Source organism: Leuciscus leuciscus (assembly GCF_965113295.1).
Source record: "Leuciscus leuciscus genome assembly, chromosome: 9".
Classification (NCBI taxonomy): domain Eukaryota; kingdom Metazoa; phylum Chordata; class Actinopteri; order Cypriniformes; family Leuciscidae; genus Leuciscus; species Leuciscus leuciscus.
Genome location: NC_138733.1, coordinates 44,519,800 through 44,538,047, shown reverse-complemented (window position 1 = coordinate 44,538,047; position 18,248 = coordinate 44,519,800). Strand labels below are relative to the sequence as shown.

At 42.6% G+C, this 18,248-nt stretch overlaps 2 protein-coding genes across 2 annotated transcripts; one reads left to right on the top strand and one right to left on the bottom strand.

Annotated features, from left to right (window-relative positions):
• Positions 1-7,312: 7,312 nt before the first annotated feature.
• Positions 7,313-9,212, bottom strand: LOC309505988 (uncharacterized protein). Its single transcript, XM_082179490.1, has 3 exons — positions 8,935-9,212; positions 8,558-8,840; positions 7,313-8,439 (listed from the first exon to the last, which is right to left on the bottom strand). Exons 1-3 carry the CDS (start codon positions 9,195-9,197, stop codon positions 7,792-7,794), a joined length of 1,194 nt encoding a protein of 397 aa, XP_082035616.1. The 5' UTR covers positions 9,198-9,212; the 3' UTR covers positions 7,313-7,791.
• Positions 9,213-10,676: 1,464 nt separating this feature from the next.
• On the top strand, positions 10,677-14,402 carry LOC309505364 (uncharacterized protein). The gene is made up of 8 exons (XM_082178728.1): positions 10,677-10,955; positions 11,131-11,343; positions 12,249-12,472; positions 12,645-12,811; positions 12,901-13,002; positions 13,195-13,452; positions 13,614-13,822; positions 14,116-14,402. The coding sequence occupies exons 1-8, from the start codon at positions 10,697-10,699 to the stop codon at positions 14,172-14,174; spliced, it is 1,491 nt and encodes a 496-aa protein (XP_082034854.1). The 5' UTR covers positions 10,677-10,696; the 3' UTR covers positions 14,175-14,402.
• Positions 14,403-18,248: the final 3,846 nt, after the last annotated feature.

Here is an 18,248-nt window from a genome sequence, read left to right as displayed (position 1 = left end):
ATTAGCATTACATGAAGCTATTTAAATTTGTTTTTATTATAAAGTTATATAGATTTGAGCTTTTATTTGTGAAAGTGTTTAATTATTATTATTATTATTATTATTGCATGTAATGTGTATTTATTATTATTATTATTATTATATCTAGCCATTGAATTGTGTATGTATGTATATATATATACGTTATATATATATATATATATATATATATATATATATATATATATAATGTATATTAAGATTAAACCATATGTGTGGTAGTAAGAGTATAATAAATAATTGTATTTACATATATTTGTACGTGTATATTTATTTTTAATTATTACATATAACACGTTACATTTGAGCTTTTGGAATAAACTATATTTGTGGAAAGTATGTGTTGTACACTTTTATTCTTTATTCTTTCACAGTGTTTGAGATAGGGTAGGTAAAATAGGTCTAAATATTGACTTGTAAATCATTTAAATATTTTTACATTTACATTTATGCATTTGACAGACACTTTTAATATCCAAAGCGCCTAATATTGCATTTAAGATACACATTTTACATTATTATCAGTTCTTGCTTTCCCTTGGAATCGAACCCATGATTTTGGCGTTCTCTCCCCTTCTTTCCCCCTTCTTTTTCCTTCTTCTCCCCCCCCCCAGCAGTCCCTTTTGCCCCATCTTTGGCCGAGTGGTTAAGGCGATGGACTAGAAATCCATTGGGGTCTCCCCGCGCAGGTTTGAATCCTGCCGACTACGTTTGACAGCATGCGCCTGCTTTAGGTTGTAACCTTCTGGAGGCCTTGCTAAAACTTTAGAAAAAGAAAAAAGTCACTGTGACAATATTACCCTTGAAAAGAGTTAGGTTGGTAAGAAACTTTTTTTTTTTTGTCTGCATGCTAAAGATGACAAGGGCCCTTTTGTACTCGGTGTCACATCGGGGAGACCGGTAGCTCGCCGTGATCGTATAGTGGTTAGTACTCTGCGTTGTGGCCGCAGCAACCCCGGTTCGAATCCGGGTCACGGCAAGATTTTCCGGGTGCCTTTGAAATTGAGCTCCACGTTACCACCTCTCCTCACCCCGTCCTTCAGACCACTTTCTTTTTCTTTTCTTTTTTGCACGGTGCGCCCTTGACGTGCTCTTGATGTTTGAGTGAATTGCCACTGGGACCTTCTTTGAGAGCACGAGCTCTCAGGTTTGAACCCTTAGAGAAAAGACTGAAAACGAAACGCTCCCGTTTAGTTTGGAAGAATCTTGCTTCAGAGAGAATACGGTGCTGGTATATTTTCTAATCGCTAGGTGTCCGTACACTCGCTGGCTGTTACCTAGAGTGCAGTGGACTTGCTATTATTGTCTGTTGATTATTATTATCCGTCTAATAGACTGCATTCCCACTAATTCGCAAATATATTTTGACATAGCAGACGTTTGGACGGCCGTTCTTAATCGTCGAAGAAGGGAACGCGATGCATGGGAGAAGGTTTTTTTTTTTTCTTTTAGATACCATTCATTTTGCTGCGCGTTCCCACGCAACACGCACGCATCTCGAGTAAGAGCCCGGATAGCTCAGTCGGTAGAGCATCAGACTTTTAATCTGAGGGTCCCTGGTTATGTGTTTGAACAGAGCAAACAAATGTGTCCAGATGTATTAATTTATTATATAGTACCTTTTTAATTATTTATATAGTAACTTTTAAAACATACATTTACAAATTGCTTCACAACAATTATAAAACAGTAATGCAAAACATACCTACCTACCTACATAACATACATACATACATAAATACATACATGCATGTATATACAGCTTGACATTAACCTGTTTTATATGTAATGTTTGCAGATGACTAAGACAGGAAAGCCAGATAGTTACTGGAGGGACATCTGCTTAAAATATGCCCAGGGCCAATACCACTTTTCAACTGGCAAACGGCCAGGGGCCAAGAAATGGAAAAAGGCATTGGAGAAAATTGATGCTTGCCCCCTGCAGAGCCATTCTACTAAGGATCTGTTTGGGAGAAGCCTTCGGTGCTCTTGTGGGTTCCACAAGGTAGGTGAAATTTACTATTATTTACTAATTGATTAATTGATTGTTTGTTTGTTTGTTTGTTTGTTTTTTTCCCTTTGGTGGGCTTCAGTGATTTTGCAGTAATGCCTGATGTTTTCAAAGCCTGTTTGCTTTTTTTGTCTTTTTTCTAGTTTTCTTTTAACATGTCTGAATAAACATTATTCTATTCATTATTCTATTTTAAGTCATGATGAGTCACTGTAGCATGTGGATTTATTTATTGAACAATATGTATCTGTACAATTCTGGAGAAAACTAGTAGTGTAGGATTCTTAGTTGCATGTAGCATTGCTCTCTTTTTGTACTCCCCACCCCCCCAAGCCAGCAGATCTGTCATCAGGCACTGGGTCCAGTGAGGCAGGAGGAGTTGAGACGGAGGCAGGGCGAGTCAGCACAGAGTTAGGGAGAGGAGGCATGGAGATATGTAGAGGAGACACGGAGACAAGGAGAGGAGACATGGATGCAGGGGGAGTCCGAGACCACACAGAGGCAGGTAGAGGAGACACAGAGGCAGGGAGAGGAGAAACAGAGGCAGGGAGAGGAGACACAGACACAGGAGTATCAGTGGCAGGACAGGGAGTGCAGTGCTACAAGTGCAACCAGCTTGTGGAGGGAGAGAAATTTTCAGAGCACCTGTCTGACCACCACACGGAGGAGATGTGTGACACCTGTGGGGTCAAGGTGCAGGGTACTGTTGGTCTTTTGAACCATATCCAACTGGTTCACTATGCAGCATTCATAATGCCATCACCGCAAAAGCCACCACCGAAGCACTACAAAAGCACTACCACCACAAAAGTGCTACCATCACAGACAACGCCATCTCTACTCCCTCCGTCAAGTAGCTCTGCCACGCCACACCACACTGCAACTCCACCAACTTCAAAACCAAAACCAACTTCAATCAATTGGAAAGGTTTTCTTCCTGAGCAGTTTCGGAGAGTAGTCCAGGAAGCAGATCAGGTGTGGATTGCCAAATGCCTATATGAGCCTACAGGCCAGCTGAAACCAAAAATCCAAGCCTGCTGGTTTCACCCCCCACTGGAGCCCAAACCATCTCCTCCTGAGCCTGGGTGGTACTACCGGCAGAGGATGTTCATCTGGGCACCAATGAGGATGTGGGGGATTCTTTTAAAATGCCCACAATGTTCCCGTAAAATGAACAGCTCCGGGATCTACAGAAAGGTCAGGGAGGTGATTGATGTAAATAGCCGCTACTACCTAGTGGGAGGCAAGTGCTCTCAGCCGGTCTGCCCATGGAGCCAGGATATACTCTCCCAGGTGGATGTGGCACACAGGAGCCTGTTTCCTGCTGTCCTCACAACACAGCTGGCTCTGGACAGGAAATGTATGACTTTCCTGAAGCCAAGGACCAGTGGTAACAGTTCCTCCTACCTCCAGTCTGCAATAGAGGAAGCGCACAGCAAGGAGTGGGCACGGCAGACTATCCGCTACCTCTCAGACTGTGAGCGTCACATGAAGATGGCTACCTTCGTCCCCTCTGCAGCTGTATATCTTCCTCCACCACCCTTCAGGCCCCTTCCACTTGCTCAATGGTTCGAGACGGTCCACTCCAACGACATCCTCAGCCATGTGGATGAGATGAAGGGAGTGATCACTTCTACCTATGGTAGAATTCTTAAAATGGATTCAACAAAGAAGGTTAGGGTTTCAACAGTAAAAAAGTATATAAAATAGAACATGTATAATTGCAACAAAACAGGAAATTGGTTTACTTCTTAATGCTTGTGTTTGTTTTACAGATCACCAAAAAGCTGGCTGGCGGGATCGGGGACAGTGTTGCATGGATGTCAAACATCGGCAACGAGTTTGGCCAGGTGTTGAACTCTGTTCTGACGACGGGTGAAGGTGCAGGGTTGGAAGAGTTGTGCCAAGGCATCGTCACTCGGTACAAGAAAGCGGGCCAAGCTGAACCTGAGGTCATCTATGTCGACCGGGATTGCTGCAGCCAGTCAGGTGGGTGAAAATTGCTCTCTCTCTCTCTCTCTCTCTCTCTCTCTCTCACACACACACACACACACACACACACACACACACACACTCTCACACTCTCACACAGACACTCTCACACACACACACACTCACACACACACACACACACACACACACACACACACACACACACACACACACACACACACACACACACACACACACACACACACACACACACAACACACACACACACACACACACCCACTCTCACACACACTCTCACACACACATACATACACACACACACACACACACACTCTCTCTCACACACACACACACACACACACACACACACACACACACTGTTAGAACCATTTGTATTAAATGTATGTATGTAATAGAAATGCCACTTGGGGGAGAAGTGGTACAGGGAATTGGGAGTTTACTTACAGTTTTTCTCGATTGTTTACACACATTTTCTGAAAGCATGCCTCATATTCTCAGAACTCTACACACAAATCCAAAAAAACACACACAATGGGCAAAACCCCTCAATTCTCCTGCAAAATGAAACTTTACATTCAAAACAATGTTATTTTTTCTCAAAATGGTATTTTGTTTTCAAATGACACACACAAACCATCATATGAATAGACATTTATAAGAACCAGTTGAACACTGATGTGCTCAATGTAAAACACTATGATGAATGGAAAACACTTCTTCTCCATTCATCATAATGACTTAGGCCTTTTTTTGTTCAGTGTTCACTTACTACAGACAGTACATACATAAGTGTGTTGTAAAATATTTGAGAATATTGTTTTTACAGTTTTTGCCTATTGCTTACACACGTTTTGCTAAATTTGGCTCATTGTGTCAAAACTCTACACACAAGCAAATAAGACAAAACACTAGGAAATAAACCATTCACATCTCTGTCAAATTGAAACTCGACTATCAAAACCTAACAATCATTTGTCAAAATGTCACTCTGATGACAAAATGATATCCACTTACATCATATGAATACACTTTCAGATCAGCAGCAACACACTAGTCTACTTTATATAAAAAACTGCAGTCTTTTGTTTTCAATGTTTTTATTCAGTTCCACAGAGGGCATGTTTTCACAACAACCAAAAAATGAAATACTGTTTTCAAAATCATTACATTAGTATATTTTACAGTACAGTAAATTCAGTTAAATCAAAAATAAAAACAAACAATAAACTACCGTAAACACAGAAAAACACAATTGTGCGCAAGTGGGCTTATGGATCCTGCCACGGGTCTGGCCACAGGATCTCATCAACATCACAAGCAATGTCTTCTCTCGCTAAGCATCGGGGAAAATATCCCCTTGTGTGCCGAATCCATCCCTGGATTGACCTCACCTCAATGTCTCCGCAGGCCTGTTCCATTGCCTGCAGAAGAGGCATACGGGCATGTGGTTGGCGGTCATATACACGCCATCTCCAAGCGGAAAAAAATTCCTCTATAGGATTTAGAAATGGCGAGTAAGGGGGCAAGTACAGAACTTCAAATTGATCATGGTTGGTGAACCAGTTCTGGACCAGAGCAGCCCGATGGAAACTAACATTATCCCAGACAACAACAAACCTGGGCTGCTCTGGTCCATCCTGTACAACTGCATCATGAAGTGCATCTAGAAATGTGATTATGTGTTGTGCATTATAGGGACCCAGTTTGGCATGATGGTGCAGTAGCCCTCGAAGACTTATGGCAGCACACAGTGTGATGTTTCCCCCTCGCTGCCCCGGGACGTGCAAAATTGCCCTATGGCCAATTATATTACGTCCCCGTCGTCTGTTTTTGCTAAGGTTGAATCCAGCCTCGTCAATGTAGATACATTCATGCGGCTGTGCAGCTCCATCCATGTCCAAGATTCTCTGTAACAAAAAATACATATTGTGGATGGCTTTACTCAAAGCACACACTTACACTACACATACAGAACCGACCCATCCCACCACACAGGTACCTGTGTAGCTTTCTGAATGTATCTATGTGGTACTAATCCAGTGGTACATATTCATCTGTTACTGGACTGCACCCATTCTTTATTGTAAATGTAAAGGACTGAAACACTTACCTGTACATATTCATGTCGAAGTTCTTTGACCCTGACACTGTTCCTCTCAAATGGGACCCTGTACAGTTGCTTCATGGTCATGTTGTGCTTTACCAAGATCCGTCTGATAGTTGTGATGCTTACTCGATTTATGTTGTTGAATACTTGCCTATCTGCAAGTATTTGTTGCTGTAGCTGGTGGAGACGGATCGCATTGTTTGCTCTGACTAGGTTCACTATGGCAAGTTCCTGCTGTTGGGTGAACAGGCGTTGGCGTCCACCCCCAGTAGGTCTTCTAGCCATTCTGTAGAAAAATGCAACCACAAATTGTTCTCGTCTGCTTCTTTTTTACAGTACTGTGTATACTGAACTTTACTGTATTTACCATACACAGTACTGAAACATCTCAACACGTTATCACGGTATGTTTCACAAAACTACCACTTTTGTTGAAAAAGGAGCATTAACCACCCTGGAATACAATACATGTGATACAGTAATGCGATATGGTACAGTACTGTAAATACTCTAGATACAGTTTGAGTAGAGTAGAGAGTTGAAGACATACCTGTTTTCCAGTCGGAATGTCCTTATTATGGATGAAACTGTGAAGCGGCTTAGATTAGGATGGACTCTCTGTCCAGCTTCCCTCATAGTCAGGCCATGGTTTATGACATGGTCCACCAAAGTTGCCCTTATGTCATCCGAAATAATGGTCCTTGCGTGGCCTCTTTGACCACGTCCTCCTCTCTCTCTCTGTCCTCCTCTCTCTCTCTCTCTCTCTCTCTCTGTCCTCCTCCTCTTCCTCTTCCTCTTCCTCTTCCTCTTCCTCTTCCTCTCCCTGCCTCCATGCTTGCAAAGTTCTCAAAATGGCTTAACTGAGGCCTTTTTGTAGCTGGCTGATTGGTGTTCAGTTTTGTAAGTAAGTGTTTTCAGGTGTGTGTCTATGTCTTTTCAATTAACCGATGTGTGTTGTATTTTGAATAGATGTGTTTTCCCAATGGTACCCTGAGATTTCATTTTTGAACTAAGTGTCTTATGTATGAAATAGTGTGTAGTGTCTAGGAGCAAGTGTGTTGCAGAAAGGAGCAAGTGTGTTACAGAATTGCAACTAAAGTGCAAAGCAGCGCTTTTGTTTAAGGTATGGTTACACTTTGTTTAAGGTATAGTCACAACAACTTCAAGTTATGTTACTTTGGTTTACAGTTTTTTTGGATTGCTTAAGCACAATTTTCAAAACAGGGCCCGTGTTTTCAAAACACTACACACAATTAGCACAACCACACACCCAATTAGCAAAACACTACAGATCCTTTGCATAATTAAACACTCTTGTAAAAACTATACACTTCTGTTTAAAAACCACACTTTGTTACCATATGAAACACACTCGTTTCACATTACTATACTCTGTTTGCACGAGTTACACTCTGCTGTGATAAACCTAAAACACTTTTAGCACTTCTACATCCCTATGATTAGAGTAGGCTACCATCAACAAAGTACAAATATAATGTAAATTCACCAAACACTACACAAGACCAATGTTGCAGACTGAAGAAACTCATTTATTTCTCAACACGCCCAAAATGTTGACATGGAGATTCATAATACTGTAACAAAATGTCACTTTACGTATTGTACTGTAAGTTTACTGTAAAAAAAAAAAAAAAAAAAACTAGACATTGTCTCTTCGCCTAGCTGGATCTGGCCAGAGAATTTCATCAACATCGCAGGCAATGTTGTCATTAGCAAGACACCTTGGAAAGAAACGTCTTGAATGACGAATCCATCCTTGCATTGCTGCTACCTCCATCTGGTCACAGGCCTCCTCCATGGCTTGGATGAGGGGTACCTCAGCCTGGAGACGGAGATCATATACCTTCCACCGCCATGCAGAGAAAAACTCTTCTATAGGGTTGAGGAATGGAGAGTATGGTGGAAGATATAGGACGGTGAAATGTGGATGTTGCTGAAACCAGTTCTGAACCAGAGCAGAGCGGTGGAAAGACACATTGTCCCAGACAACAATGTATTGCATATGATCGATTTGATTTGCTGCTGTTATGTTGTGCAATTGGTCCAAGAATGTAAGTATGAGTGCTGTGTTGTAAGGGCCCATATGGGCATGGCGGTGGAGGACCCCATTCTGTGTAATGGCTGCACAGAGTGTTATATTACCCCCACGTTGCCCTGGGACATTGACTATAGCCCTGTGGCCAATGATGTTTCTTCCCCTCCTTCGTGTTCTCGTCAGGTTGAACCCAGCCTCATCTACGTAAATGAACTCATGCTGGATCTCTTCTCCATCCATTTGTAAAACTCTCTGAAGAACAGTGTCAGGCAATATTGTGTAGTTCAGTGTAGATCTAGTATACATATTACATTACAGTAAAAGATTATGAGACAGTATGCAAGATCACACTGCTAAAGTGAATACATACCTCTGCATAATCATGCCGCAGTCGTTTCACCCTTTCAGAATTGCGCTCGAAAGGCACTCGATAAATTTGCTTCATTTGAATATGGTTTTTTTTTAGGATGCGTGCCAGTGTTGATGTTGAGACCTGATGGATATCGTTGAAAGTGGCGTGGTTATTGACAATGTTAGCTTGGAGCTGATTGAGTGTTATAGCATTGTTGGCCAAAACCATGTTTACTATCTCCCTCTCTTGCTGCTCTGTGAACATAGGAGGCCTTCCCCCTTGTCGTTCCTGACCCTCAATCCTATGTAGAAAAAAAAAAACAGTATACAATAGTACAGTAATTTCACAGGAAAAGGTAACAGAAGTGCTGAGTGCATAGAATACAGTACAAATACCTATTTTCCAGTCGAAATGTTCTTATCACACTTGCCACTGTGTATCGGCTTAGATTTGGCTGTACTCGCAGTCCAGCCTCCCTCAGCGTCAGGCCGTGGTTGACAACGTGGTCAACCAGTGTTGCGCGGATCTCATTTGTCAGATTCGGTCCTCTTTGAGCACCTTCTTGTCTTCCTCTTCCTCTTCCTCTACCTCCAGCATGGCCTCCATCTCTTCCTCTTCCTCTGTTGATTCCTCCTCTGTTGATTCCTCTTCCTCCCATTCCTCCTCCTCCTCCTCCTCCTCCTCCTCCTCCTCCTCCTCCTCCTCCTCCTCCTCCTCCTCCTCGTCCTCCTCGTCCTCCTCCTCGTCCTCCTCCTCGTCCGCCTCCTCGTCCTCCTCCTCGTCCTCCTCCTCCTCGTCTTACTCTTTCTCTGACTCTTTCAATTGTGCTTGAAGACTGATGAACTCACCTGCTGCTTTTTATAGTGCTTATACACCTGATTGGTGTGTCTACAATTAAGCAAACAAGTGTTTGCACACCTGATGACTGTGTTGAACCAATTGGTTGGACGGTGCGGTAATTTGACAGTCAGTGCTTTGGTATTGCAAGGAAGTGACTTCATGATAGATTTTTGTGTGTAATGTATGTTAAGTGTGTTTAGTGTTTTGCAAATCACTGTGTGTAGAGTTTTGCAACAAGTGTGAGGTTGACAATGTGCTTATAGTTGTGCAAATATGGGCTGATGTTTTGCTTCTTGAGTGTAAGGTTTTGCTAATAGTGTACTACTTTTAATTTTAGTGTGTAAGCAATCCAAAAAAACTGTAAGCATGTGTCTATAGTGTTCAAGCAACGGGCAAAAACTGTATACTCAGAACACACAAATACATGGTACCAAATATATTTTATTTTTCCCACAAAAACAATGTACACCGTGTACATCCCAAACCAACACAAAGCTGCACATACAGTGGTCTACATACAAAACAACAGAAGAATTTACTGTATACAGTTACAGTAAAAAAAAATTAAAATCCAATGTTGGCATCCATTGCTCCATTGAAGAGCTGACCTGTTGCCCTTTATGCTAAAGCTCTGATTGCTAATTGTAAAACTGTGTGACGGGTGTTTGCCCATGTGATGAGTCAGTGTGCATATTTGAATGGCAGTGTGTTCCTTGTGAAAACAAGAGATTTTCTGCATGAAAATTGTGCCAAAAGCAGAGAATTGTGTGTAGTGTTTTGAAAAAAGTGTGTTTTAGAAGTACAATTTGAGTGTAAAGCAGGAATTGTGCTTGTAGTTTAGCAGAATTGGTTCAGGGGGTTGGTGAATGAGTTACATGTTGTGGTCATTGTGTCTCAAGTACCAGAAAATGTGTGTAAACAATCGAGAAAAACTGTAATCATGGTGTAAGTACAGGTGTTGTGGTCTATGTTATTATGAATGGTTGTTTTTCACAGGTGTGTCTTCAGTGGCTAAGCTCTTTCACCCATGGAAGTCTGCAGTGCGCTTAGACAGCTTCCATTTCATGAGACGCTTTAACTGCGGCCTCACTACAGAACCACCCTCTCTATGGCACCTTTTGTGCCAAGCTTTCCTCCTGCATTTTTGAATGGGACCAGGAGGATGTGCAACGCCTGAAGGAGGCCAAGAGAGCAGAGTGGAAGAGCAGCCACAGCGGACATGCTCCCACTGAAGAACAGCTCGTGGCCACCATCAGCTCAGGGGAACTGAAGAGACACTGCAGGAGGAGGACGCGTGGAGTGGAGGAGATACGGCGCATGATTTCAGGGCTGCTGGAATCAGTGTGGGAGCTGACAGACACCACAGGGCTGCGTCTGGTGAGCCATGACAGCATACGCCACGTGTGGGAAGTGCAGCAGAAGCACCTGGAGTGCCTCCAAGACCCTGCAGGTGTTGCACTGTACACAAAGGTGGGGACACTACAGAAGGGCGGCAAAGAGCTGGACATCCTTAGGTGTGGTAGGGGGTCCTCCTCCCTGGAGAGTTTTCACCGACATCAGTGTGCTTTTATTCCAGGTACATTTGCATCAAGACATACTGTATTGTATGTCTTTTTTAAATGTTATTTTCTGTTATGTGTTGTAATTATTCAAAATAACACAATTACCACTGTCGGGTATTCATATGTATCCACTTTACAATAATGGTTGATAATAATGAACAATAAAAAACAGAGTATTTTGTTTCTTAGGCTGGCGGTGCAATGCTGTACACATGCAAATGTACATGCTGGAGGGGGCATCAAGATGGAACATGGGCCAGGCCAAAGAGGCAGTAGATGTGGAGGGGGCCTCAACCCTAAGAAGCTTTGATGTTCGCTTGATGTCCCACCTTAATAACTTAAGCCAGCGCGTCCATGGTTGTGCTCTGGTGCCAGAGGTCACCCCACCCGGAAAACCTACTGGTAAGTCAAGTCAAGTCAAGTCAAGTTTATTTGTATAGCGCTTTTCACAATACAGATTGTATCAAAGCAGCTTCACAGTATTAAATTAAAATAATACAACAAAGTTTGTTTCAAGAGGAATTTATTGATTGATAAAATTAAATTAAATATCCCCAAAATATCCCCAACTGAGCAAGCCAAAGGCAACAGTGGCAAGGAACCGAAAAACTTCATCAAGTGACCTAATGGTGTCCTAAAACTCCATCAGGTGACCTAATGGAGAAAAAAAAACCTTGGGAGAACCCAGGCTCAGTCGGGGGCCAGTTCTCCTCTGGCATTTATGAGCTAGAGGCCGGATTGTAGTTTGAACTGTAGGATTATATGAATGCCTGGCTGAAGAGATGCGACTTTAATCTAGTTTTAAACTGGGAGAGCGAGTCTGAGCAACGAACAGTATCAGGAAGACTATTCCAGAGTTTTGGAGCCAAATGTGAGAATGCTCTCCCTCCTTTGGTGGTTCTGGATATCCTAGGTATGACCAAAAGCCTTGAATTTAGTGATCTTAAAGAGCGTGATGGATTATAGGGTGATAGAAGATCCGTTAAATAGACTGGAGCTAAGCCGTTTAGGGCTTTATAGGTCAGTAGCAATACCTTGTAATTAATACGGAACTTTATAGGTAACCAATGCAGTGATGATAAAATCGGTGTTATATGATCATATTTTCTTGATCTAGTAAGAACAAGAGAGAGCTCAGAGCAACACTGGTTGACCAGAGTATTACATCCCCTCCTCCTCTTTTTCTTAGGCACCCCCCTACTCAGAGGACATGCATTTCTTGGGTGTGAAGATTGTGCTATTCATGTAGGAGATGGATGTGTGTATGTATGTCCTCTCTTCATCTTTGTGTTTTATACTGGTTACAGGCGAGCGCATAGCAGTGGAATATTTATTGGCCCAGACCAACAGAGGTGACCTGCTGGCTCCATCGCAGGTCTCTGAAATCCCCTCGCAGCTGCTTGAGGAGGAGGATGAGCCAGATGACACCATCAGCATGCTTGACATTGTCTGCCAGTCAGCTGAGATAGGGGCTGGTGATCCCCCAAGTGCTGTGGCGGGTGACACTGAACCCGGACCCCTCGTCACAGAGGTCAATAACACTTTCTGTAACACCTTACTCAAAAACACAATATTTAACTGAAGTAAATGTGATTACATTTTAATAAGATAAATGAATGTAAAATCAGCATTACTCACATATTAGAAACAAGAGTGTACATTTATTTGCTTGTTTTTTCTTTTTCTCACTTATCACTTTTCAGACCAGCCAATGTGACTCGAGGGGCGTTGTGGGATGGGAGGCAGTTGATGCCCTCGCAGCCTACCTAGTTGGCTTGAATCGTACCATCACCGCCTTGTCAGCCAAGGAGGAGGCGGACATAGTCCACCTGTGCACAGCTCTCCATGCCATGGACAAGAAACCTTCAAGGTACAAAATAGTAATTATTTTGTACACCAAAATTAAACATACATTCCATGGAATGAATGAAGCATATGAATGTCTCTTTCACCATTTAGGTACACCCAGAAGGCTAAGGAAAAAGCATGTGCGTCAGGAGGACCGTGGAGAGCACCCAGGAAGCCGAGTGGCTCTGCTCCTGGACAGCAGGCGGCAGAGAGGTGCTTGACCACAATTTGCTATCATTTTGGTTCAATACAAATCATTGATTAAGAGACAGCACGTGTCACTGTGAAAAGTATTTATTAAGTGTAAATAATTTTATTGCAATCCCTATTGACATTGTAACTTGGTTCTTCATCAATTTACATCCTTGTTCACAGTCCAGATCATATCATCCTTCTCTCCCACAGACTATACATGACTCACGGCCAAGCAGCCCAGGACCCCGAAGTACACAGGGTCAGTGAGTGTGTTTGCCTCAGACTTGCCAAAGAGTTTGAGCAGTCACGCAACAGGCCAAAGGACACAAAGGGGAAAACCATGCCCATCCCTCAGTCCATTGTCAGCGTCTACAGCCACATCAAACAGCTGCTGGAGGACAGCAGGGTTGTCCTGGACCAGACGAACCTGGTTCTGGTGCCGGTTAACAACACCACAGTCTCTTCATGGTATGTGTTATTTCATTTACCTTTCCCATACAGTCAAGACAGTATATAAAGATTTAACCTCAAGAAAAAGCTCCACCTGCATGCTTGTTAGAAAGTATGTAATAACCTTAGAGAGGGAGGATAAGCTTAAATGTATAAAATAATGAATGTTTGTCTTGTAGGCTGCTTAGGAGGGATAAAAGGAAGGACAGGGACATGCTGCTGCAAGGCACTGTACTTCCCAAACAGCTGCACCTGGCCAAGGAGCCTCTCCCTGCAATGAACACACTTCCAGCTGCCCCTGTGCAACATGCACATGAAGCGATGACATTTGAGGAGCCTGAAAACCATGAGGGGGAAGCTTTCCCCCGCCAGCGCACTCTAGCAGCAAGTAAGCCTGTGTTCTCTCCGCCATCTCCACCTCCCCAGTTCCCTCCACAATTTGGGCCAGCTCCTCCGTTCCAGCAAGCTCCTCAGTTGCAGCATGCTCCTCCATTTCTGTATGCTCCTCCATTTCTGCATGCTCCTCCATATCCGCTTGCTCCTCCATTTACCCATGCTCCTCCTATATATCCGCTTGCTCCTCCATTTACCCATGCTCCTCCATATCCGCATGCTCCTCCATTTACCCATGCTCCTCCATATCCGCATGCTCCTCCATTTACCCATGCACCTCCATTGCAGCAAGCTCCTCCAGAGTGCCTTCCATCCCAGCCAAGGCAACGTGCCTGGAGGCTGAATAAAGCTGCCCAGGAGGATGAGGACCTAGTGTCAAGGGGGGAACCGCCACGGAAGAGGCTGACAAAGGAAAAGTACCACTACACCTGCAAGGGGTGTGGCCAGGACAAAAATAAAAGGACTGGACACACCCAGCTGAAGGGGCGGTGGTACTGTCCAGCCTCAGGACTGACCCTGGATGACTGGAGGAAGAGTGTATAATTGCTGTCACCATTACTTGTCTCTCTCTCTGTCATTTGCGAGTAAAAGGGCTCGCAAAATCACTCTGGACCCGTCACACCCAGCACACTTTCTGTTTGAACTGTTACCGTCTGGTCGACGCTACAGAGCACCGAGCACAAAAACAACCAGACACAGGAAAAGTTTCTTTCCCCAGGCCATCTACCTCATGAACACTTAAATGTTCCCCTACTGTGGAACAAACATGTGCAATACTTCCCTCAGACATTTCATTATAGCACCTTATAACTTTATATATATTTATAATTTATAATCTTTTATTTTTATTTTATTTTAATTTTTTCTATTTTTTTATTTATACCTATGTTACTTGTCACTTGTCTTGTCACTTTATATTGTATGTGTACTGGAAGCTACTGTCACCAAGACAAATTCCTCGTATGCGCAAGCATACTTGGCAATAAAGCTCTTTCTGATTCTGATTCTGATTCTGATTTGTCTCTGTCTCTCTGTCTGTCTCTATGTCATTTGTCTGTCTGTTACAATAAAGTTTAATCATTTTATTTGAGCCAAGAACAGCCTTCACATTTTTATTTATTTTCCTCTTGAATACCAGGACCATTGAATGTGATTGTTAAAACTAAAGCCAGAATTACTTGCAGAATCATTTTACATTTATTCACAAAACCCAACACTCTTTGCTTTAAATGCATTCATGTCCATAATTGCATAATCACAGGGTTATTACTGTGGTGATTTATATGGAAAAGAGTTCCTGTTTTAAAAATGACTACGTTACCCAAAATGCATTGCATGTGTACTTCCGGAATCCACTACGAGACTAGAGAACAAGCGAAGATGCAAGCGATATTGCCACAGCACAGGTTCGAATCCCGCAAGAGACATGAAAATTAAAGTGATAATAAACCTTGCAATAAGTGCAGAACTGTGTGTTAACAATATTGAGAAGATAAGAGAGTAGATAAAAATTTATATAGTGTATGTTTTCCTCCTTTTTTCTCCATTTCTTTTTCTTTCTTCCCCCCCCCCCCCGGGCAGTCCCTTTTGCCCCATTTTTGGCCGAGTGGTTAAGGCGATGGACTAGACATCCATTGGGGTCTCCCCGCACAGGTTCGAATCCTGCCGACTACGTTTGACAGCATGCGCTTGCTTTAGGTTGTAACCTTCTGGAGGCCTTGCTAAAACTTTAGAAAAAGAAAAAAGTCACTGTGACAATATTACCCTTGAAAAGAGTTAGGTTGGTAAGAAACAGGGTTTTTTTTGTCTGCATGCTAAAGATGACAAGGGCCCTTTTGTACTCAGTGTCACATCGGGGAGACCGGTAGCTCGCCGTGATCGTATAGTGGTTAGTACTCTGCGTTGTGGCCGCAGCAACCCCGGTTCGAATCCGGGTCACGGCAAGATTTTCCGGGTGCCTTTGAAATTGAGCTCCACGTTACCACCTCTCCTCACCCCGTCCTTCAGACCACTTTCTTTTTCTTTTCTTTTTTGCACGGTGCGCCCTTGACGTGCTCTTGATGTTTGAGTGAATTGCCACTGGGACCTTCTTTGAGAGCACGAGCTCTCAGGTTTGAACCCTTAGAGAAAAGACTGAAAACGAAACGCTCCCGTTTAGTTTGGAAGAATCTTGCTTCAGAGAGAATATGGTGCTGGTATATTTTCTAATCGCTAGGTGTCCGTACACTCGCTGGCTGTTACCTAGAGTGCAGTGGACTTGCTATTTTCTCCAAACAACTGCGCCTTTGAAGCAAGTTTACAATAACGATAAGAGCGCGGCAAGTCCACAGCATTCAAGCATGTAAAGATGCTTTCCAGACAAGAAGCTGTGAGTTTTTGTTCTTTTTCCTAGCATTATTGTCGGTTGATTATTATTATCCGTCTAATAGGCTGCATTCCCACTAATTCGCAAATATATTTTGACATAGCAGACGTTTGGACGGCCGTTCTTAATCGTCGAAGAAGGGAACGCGATGCATGGGAGAAGGTTTTTTTTTTTTTTAGATACCATTCATTTTGCTGCGCGTTCCCACGCAACACGCACGCATCTCGAGTAAGAGCCCGGATAGCGGTGCCGGGAGAACGAGAGACTGTCAATTGCCATCCAATCACGTATCACTATTGGCATCTTTCCATTTATGTTCACAGCCAATCAATAAAGCCTAATCCCATAATCTCCGTTTCCCAGCTTCCAATTACTATGATCCATTTCCAACTTTTTTTTTTTATACTATGCATCAATCACGTATCAGTATGTGTATCTTTACCTCACAGCTTACAGCCAATCAATAAAGTCCATTTCCGAAATCTCCGTCTCCTTGCCTTTGTTGACAACCAATCACTATCCTTCATTCCCAAAAACTTTCCATCTACCTGACGGGGCATCGCCAGAGGTTAAGTGGTTTCCAGCAAACTTTACAGGTGTCAAAGTACTGGATTTACTTTGGATTTCACGTTACTACATCGAGGTAAGAAACCGACAATGTTGTTATATTTAGTTAAGTGACTTGCACTAGTTAGCTAACATATTACGTATACTAACGTTACAGAGAAGAACGTCTTATTTATGTAACTGTTAGAGGTCAAGGGTAGTGGCCAGTTTCATTATTTTTAATGAATGTTTACAGTTTTACATGTTTATATCAATATAATTACTATCGTGCATAATGTATGTTATTACGTTGTTATGCTTACATTAAGTTGGCTAAAAATAGCTAGCCTATCATATAGATTACCTCGTACCGCTATATGGCTGAATTATGCATAACGTTAATGTTAATTAGCCTACAGTTTTGGGCTGGGCGCCAGTTTTTGAAATAATTTTGTCTGTTCATTTCAGCTGTAATTCAATACATAGGCTAACCATAAAACTGCGCCTTTATTAACATTAACATGACGTTTTATGACGTAATATGGGGCTTGTGTAGTTTAAGTGGGCTATAATCGATAATAATCATAATGTGGGCTAATTGTAAGCCTATGTAATCGAAATTGTATGTAATAATCTGATTTTTATGGAGTTATGGCATATTATTATACCCACACACCACAATATCCCTTCCTCCCAAAATATCAAACTATAACCTTGTCCAAAAACACTGAGATGAAATATGTGCTATGTGAAATAAATGTATGAAATTGATTAACTACTCAGTTCTACTGAATAGTCATAAACTTTGTATTTTGCCACACGCTATCTTTTATTGGAAGATGGCTTCCAAGCACAAGAAGCACAGGGCTATGAGTGAGGGTGAATGGATGGCCCGCCTGCGCAGATTTGCCACACAGGGGGTCTGGCCTTCTGAGGAGGGAAACAGACCGGCACCACGCCAGAAGAAATGGCATGACCTGTATCAGAAGGTAAACTTGGGCATGTATATAGACACAGGAAAGCTATGTCATATATAGAGGGAGCAGATAGTTATGATTCACTGTCATATGTTACAGATTGAGAAGTGTCCACTGCAACACAGGGGGCAAATGTCTCTGTTTGGGGGGACACAGACATGTGACTGTGGTTTCCATACGAAAAAGGTATAAGAAGTGTTTCAGAAAACTGTGATGTGTTGATGGTGTATTGTGTATTTTTGAATTTAATTTCCTTTTCTGTGAAACTGTAGCCTTCCAGTTTGGCCCCTGTGGCCCCTGTGTCATCCACACCAACGACGTCACCACCTGTAACACCAGGGCAGTCAGGAACAACATCTGGAAAGGCACCTTTAAAGCCTGCTTTAACTTTGGCATCGGTAAATGCATGTCTTTGCAGATATTTATGTTATCATATGTTATAGCATTTTAAAATGCTTCACATAATGTTACTAATTTCTTTTTGTCAGTTTACAAAGCCACGGTATGGTGGGGCCCATGGTGCAGCTTTAAAG

Bases quoted from the DNA above. Each gene is read 5' to 3' on its own strand.
- LOC309505988 (XM_082179490.1), bottom strand. From the start codon at position 9,197: ATGGGAGGAAGAGGAATCAACAGAGGAGGAATCAACAGAGGAAGAGGA. The intron at 8,841-8,934 runs GTATTTGTACTG...TTTTCTACATAG, and splicing joins ACATTTCGACTGGAAAATAG to GATTGAGGGTCAGGAACGAC. The intron at 8,440-8,557 runs GTATGTATTCAC...ACTGTTCTTCAG, and splicing joins TGCGGCATGATTATGCAGAG to AGAGTTTTACAAATGGATGG.
- LOC309505364 (XM_082178728.1), top strand. From the start codon at position 10,697: ATGATTTCAGGGCTGCTGGAATCAGTGTGGGAGCTGACAGACACCACA. The intron at 13,453-13,613 runs GTATGTGTTATT...TTTGTCTTGTAG, and splicing joins AACACCACAGTCTCTTCATG to GCTGCTTAGGAGGGATAAAA. The intron at 13,823-14,115 runs GTAAGCCTGTGT...CCTCCATTGCAG, and splicing joins CCAGCGCACTCTAGCAGCAA to CAAGCTCCTCCAGAGTGCCT.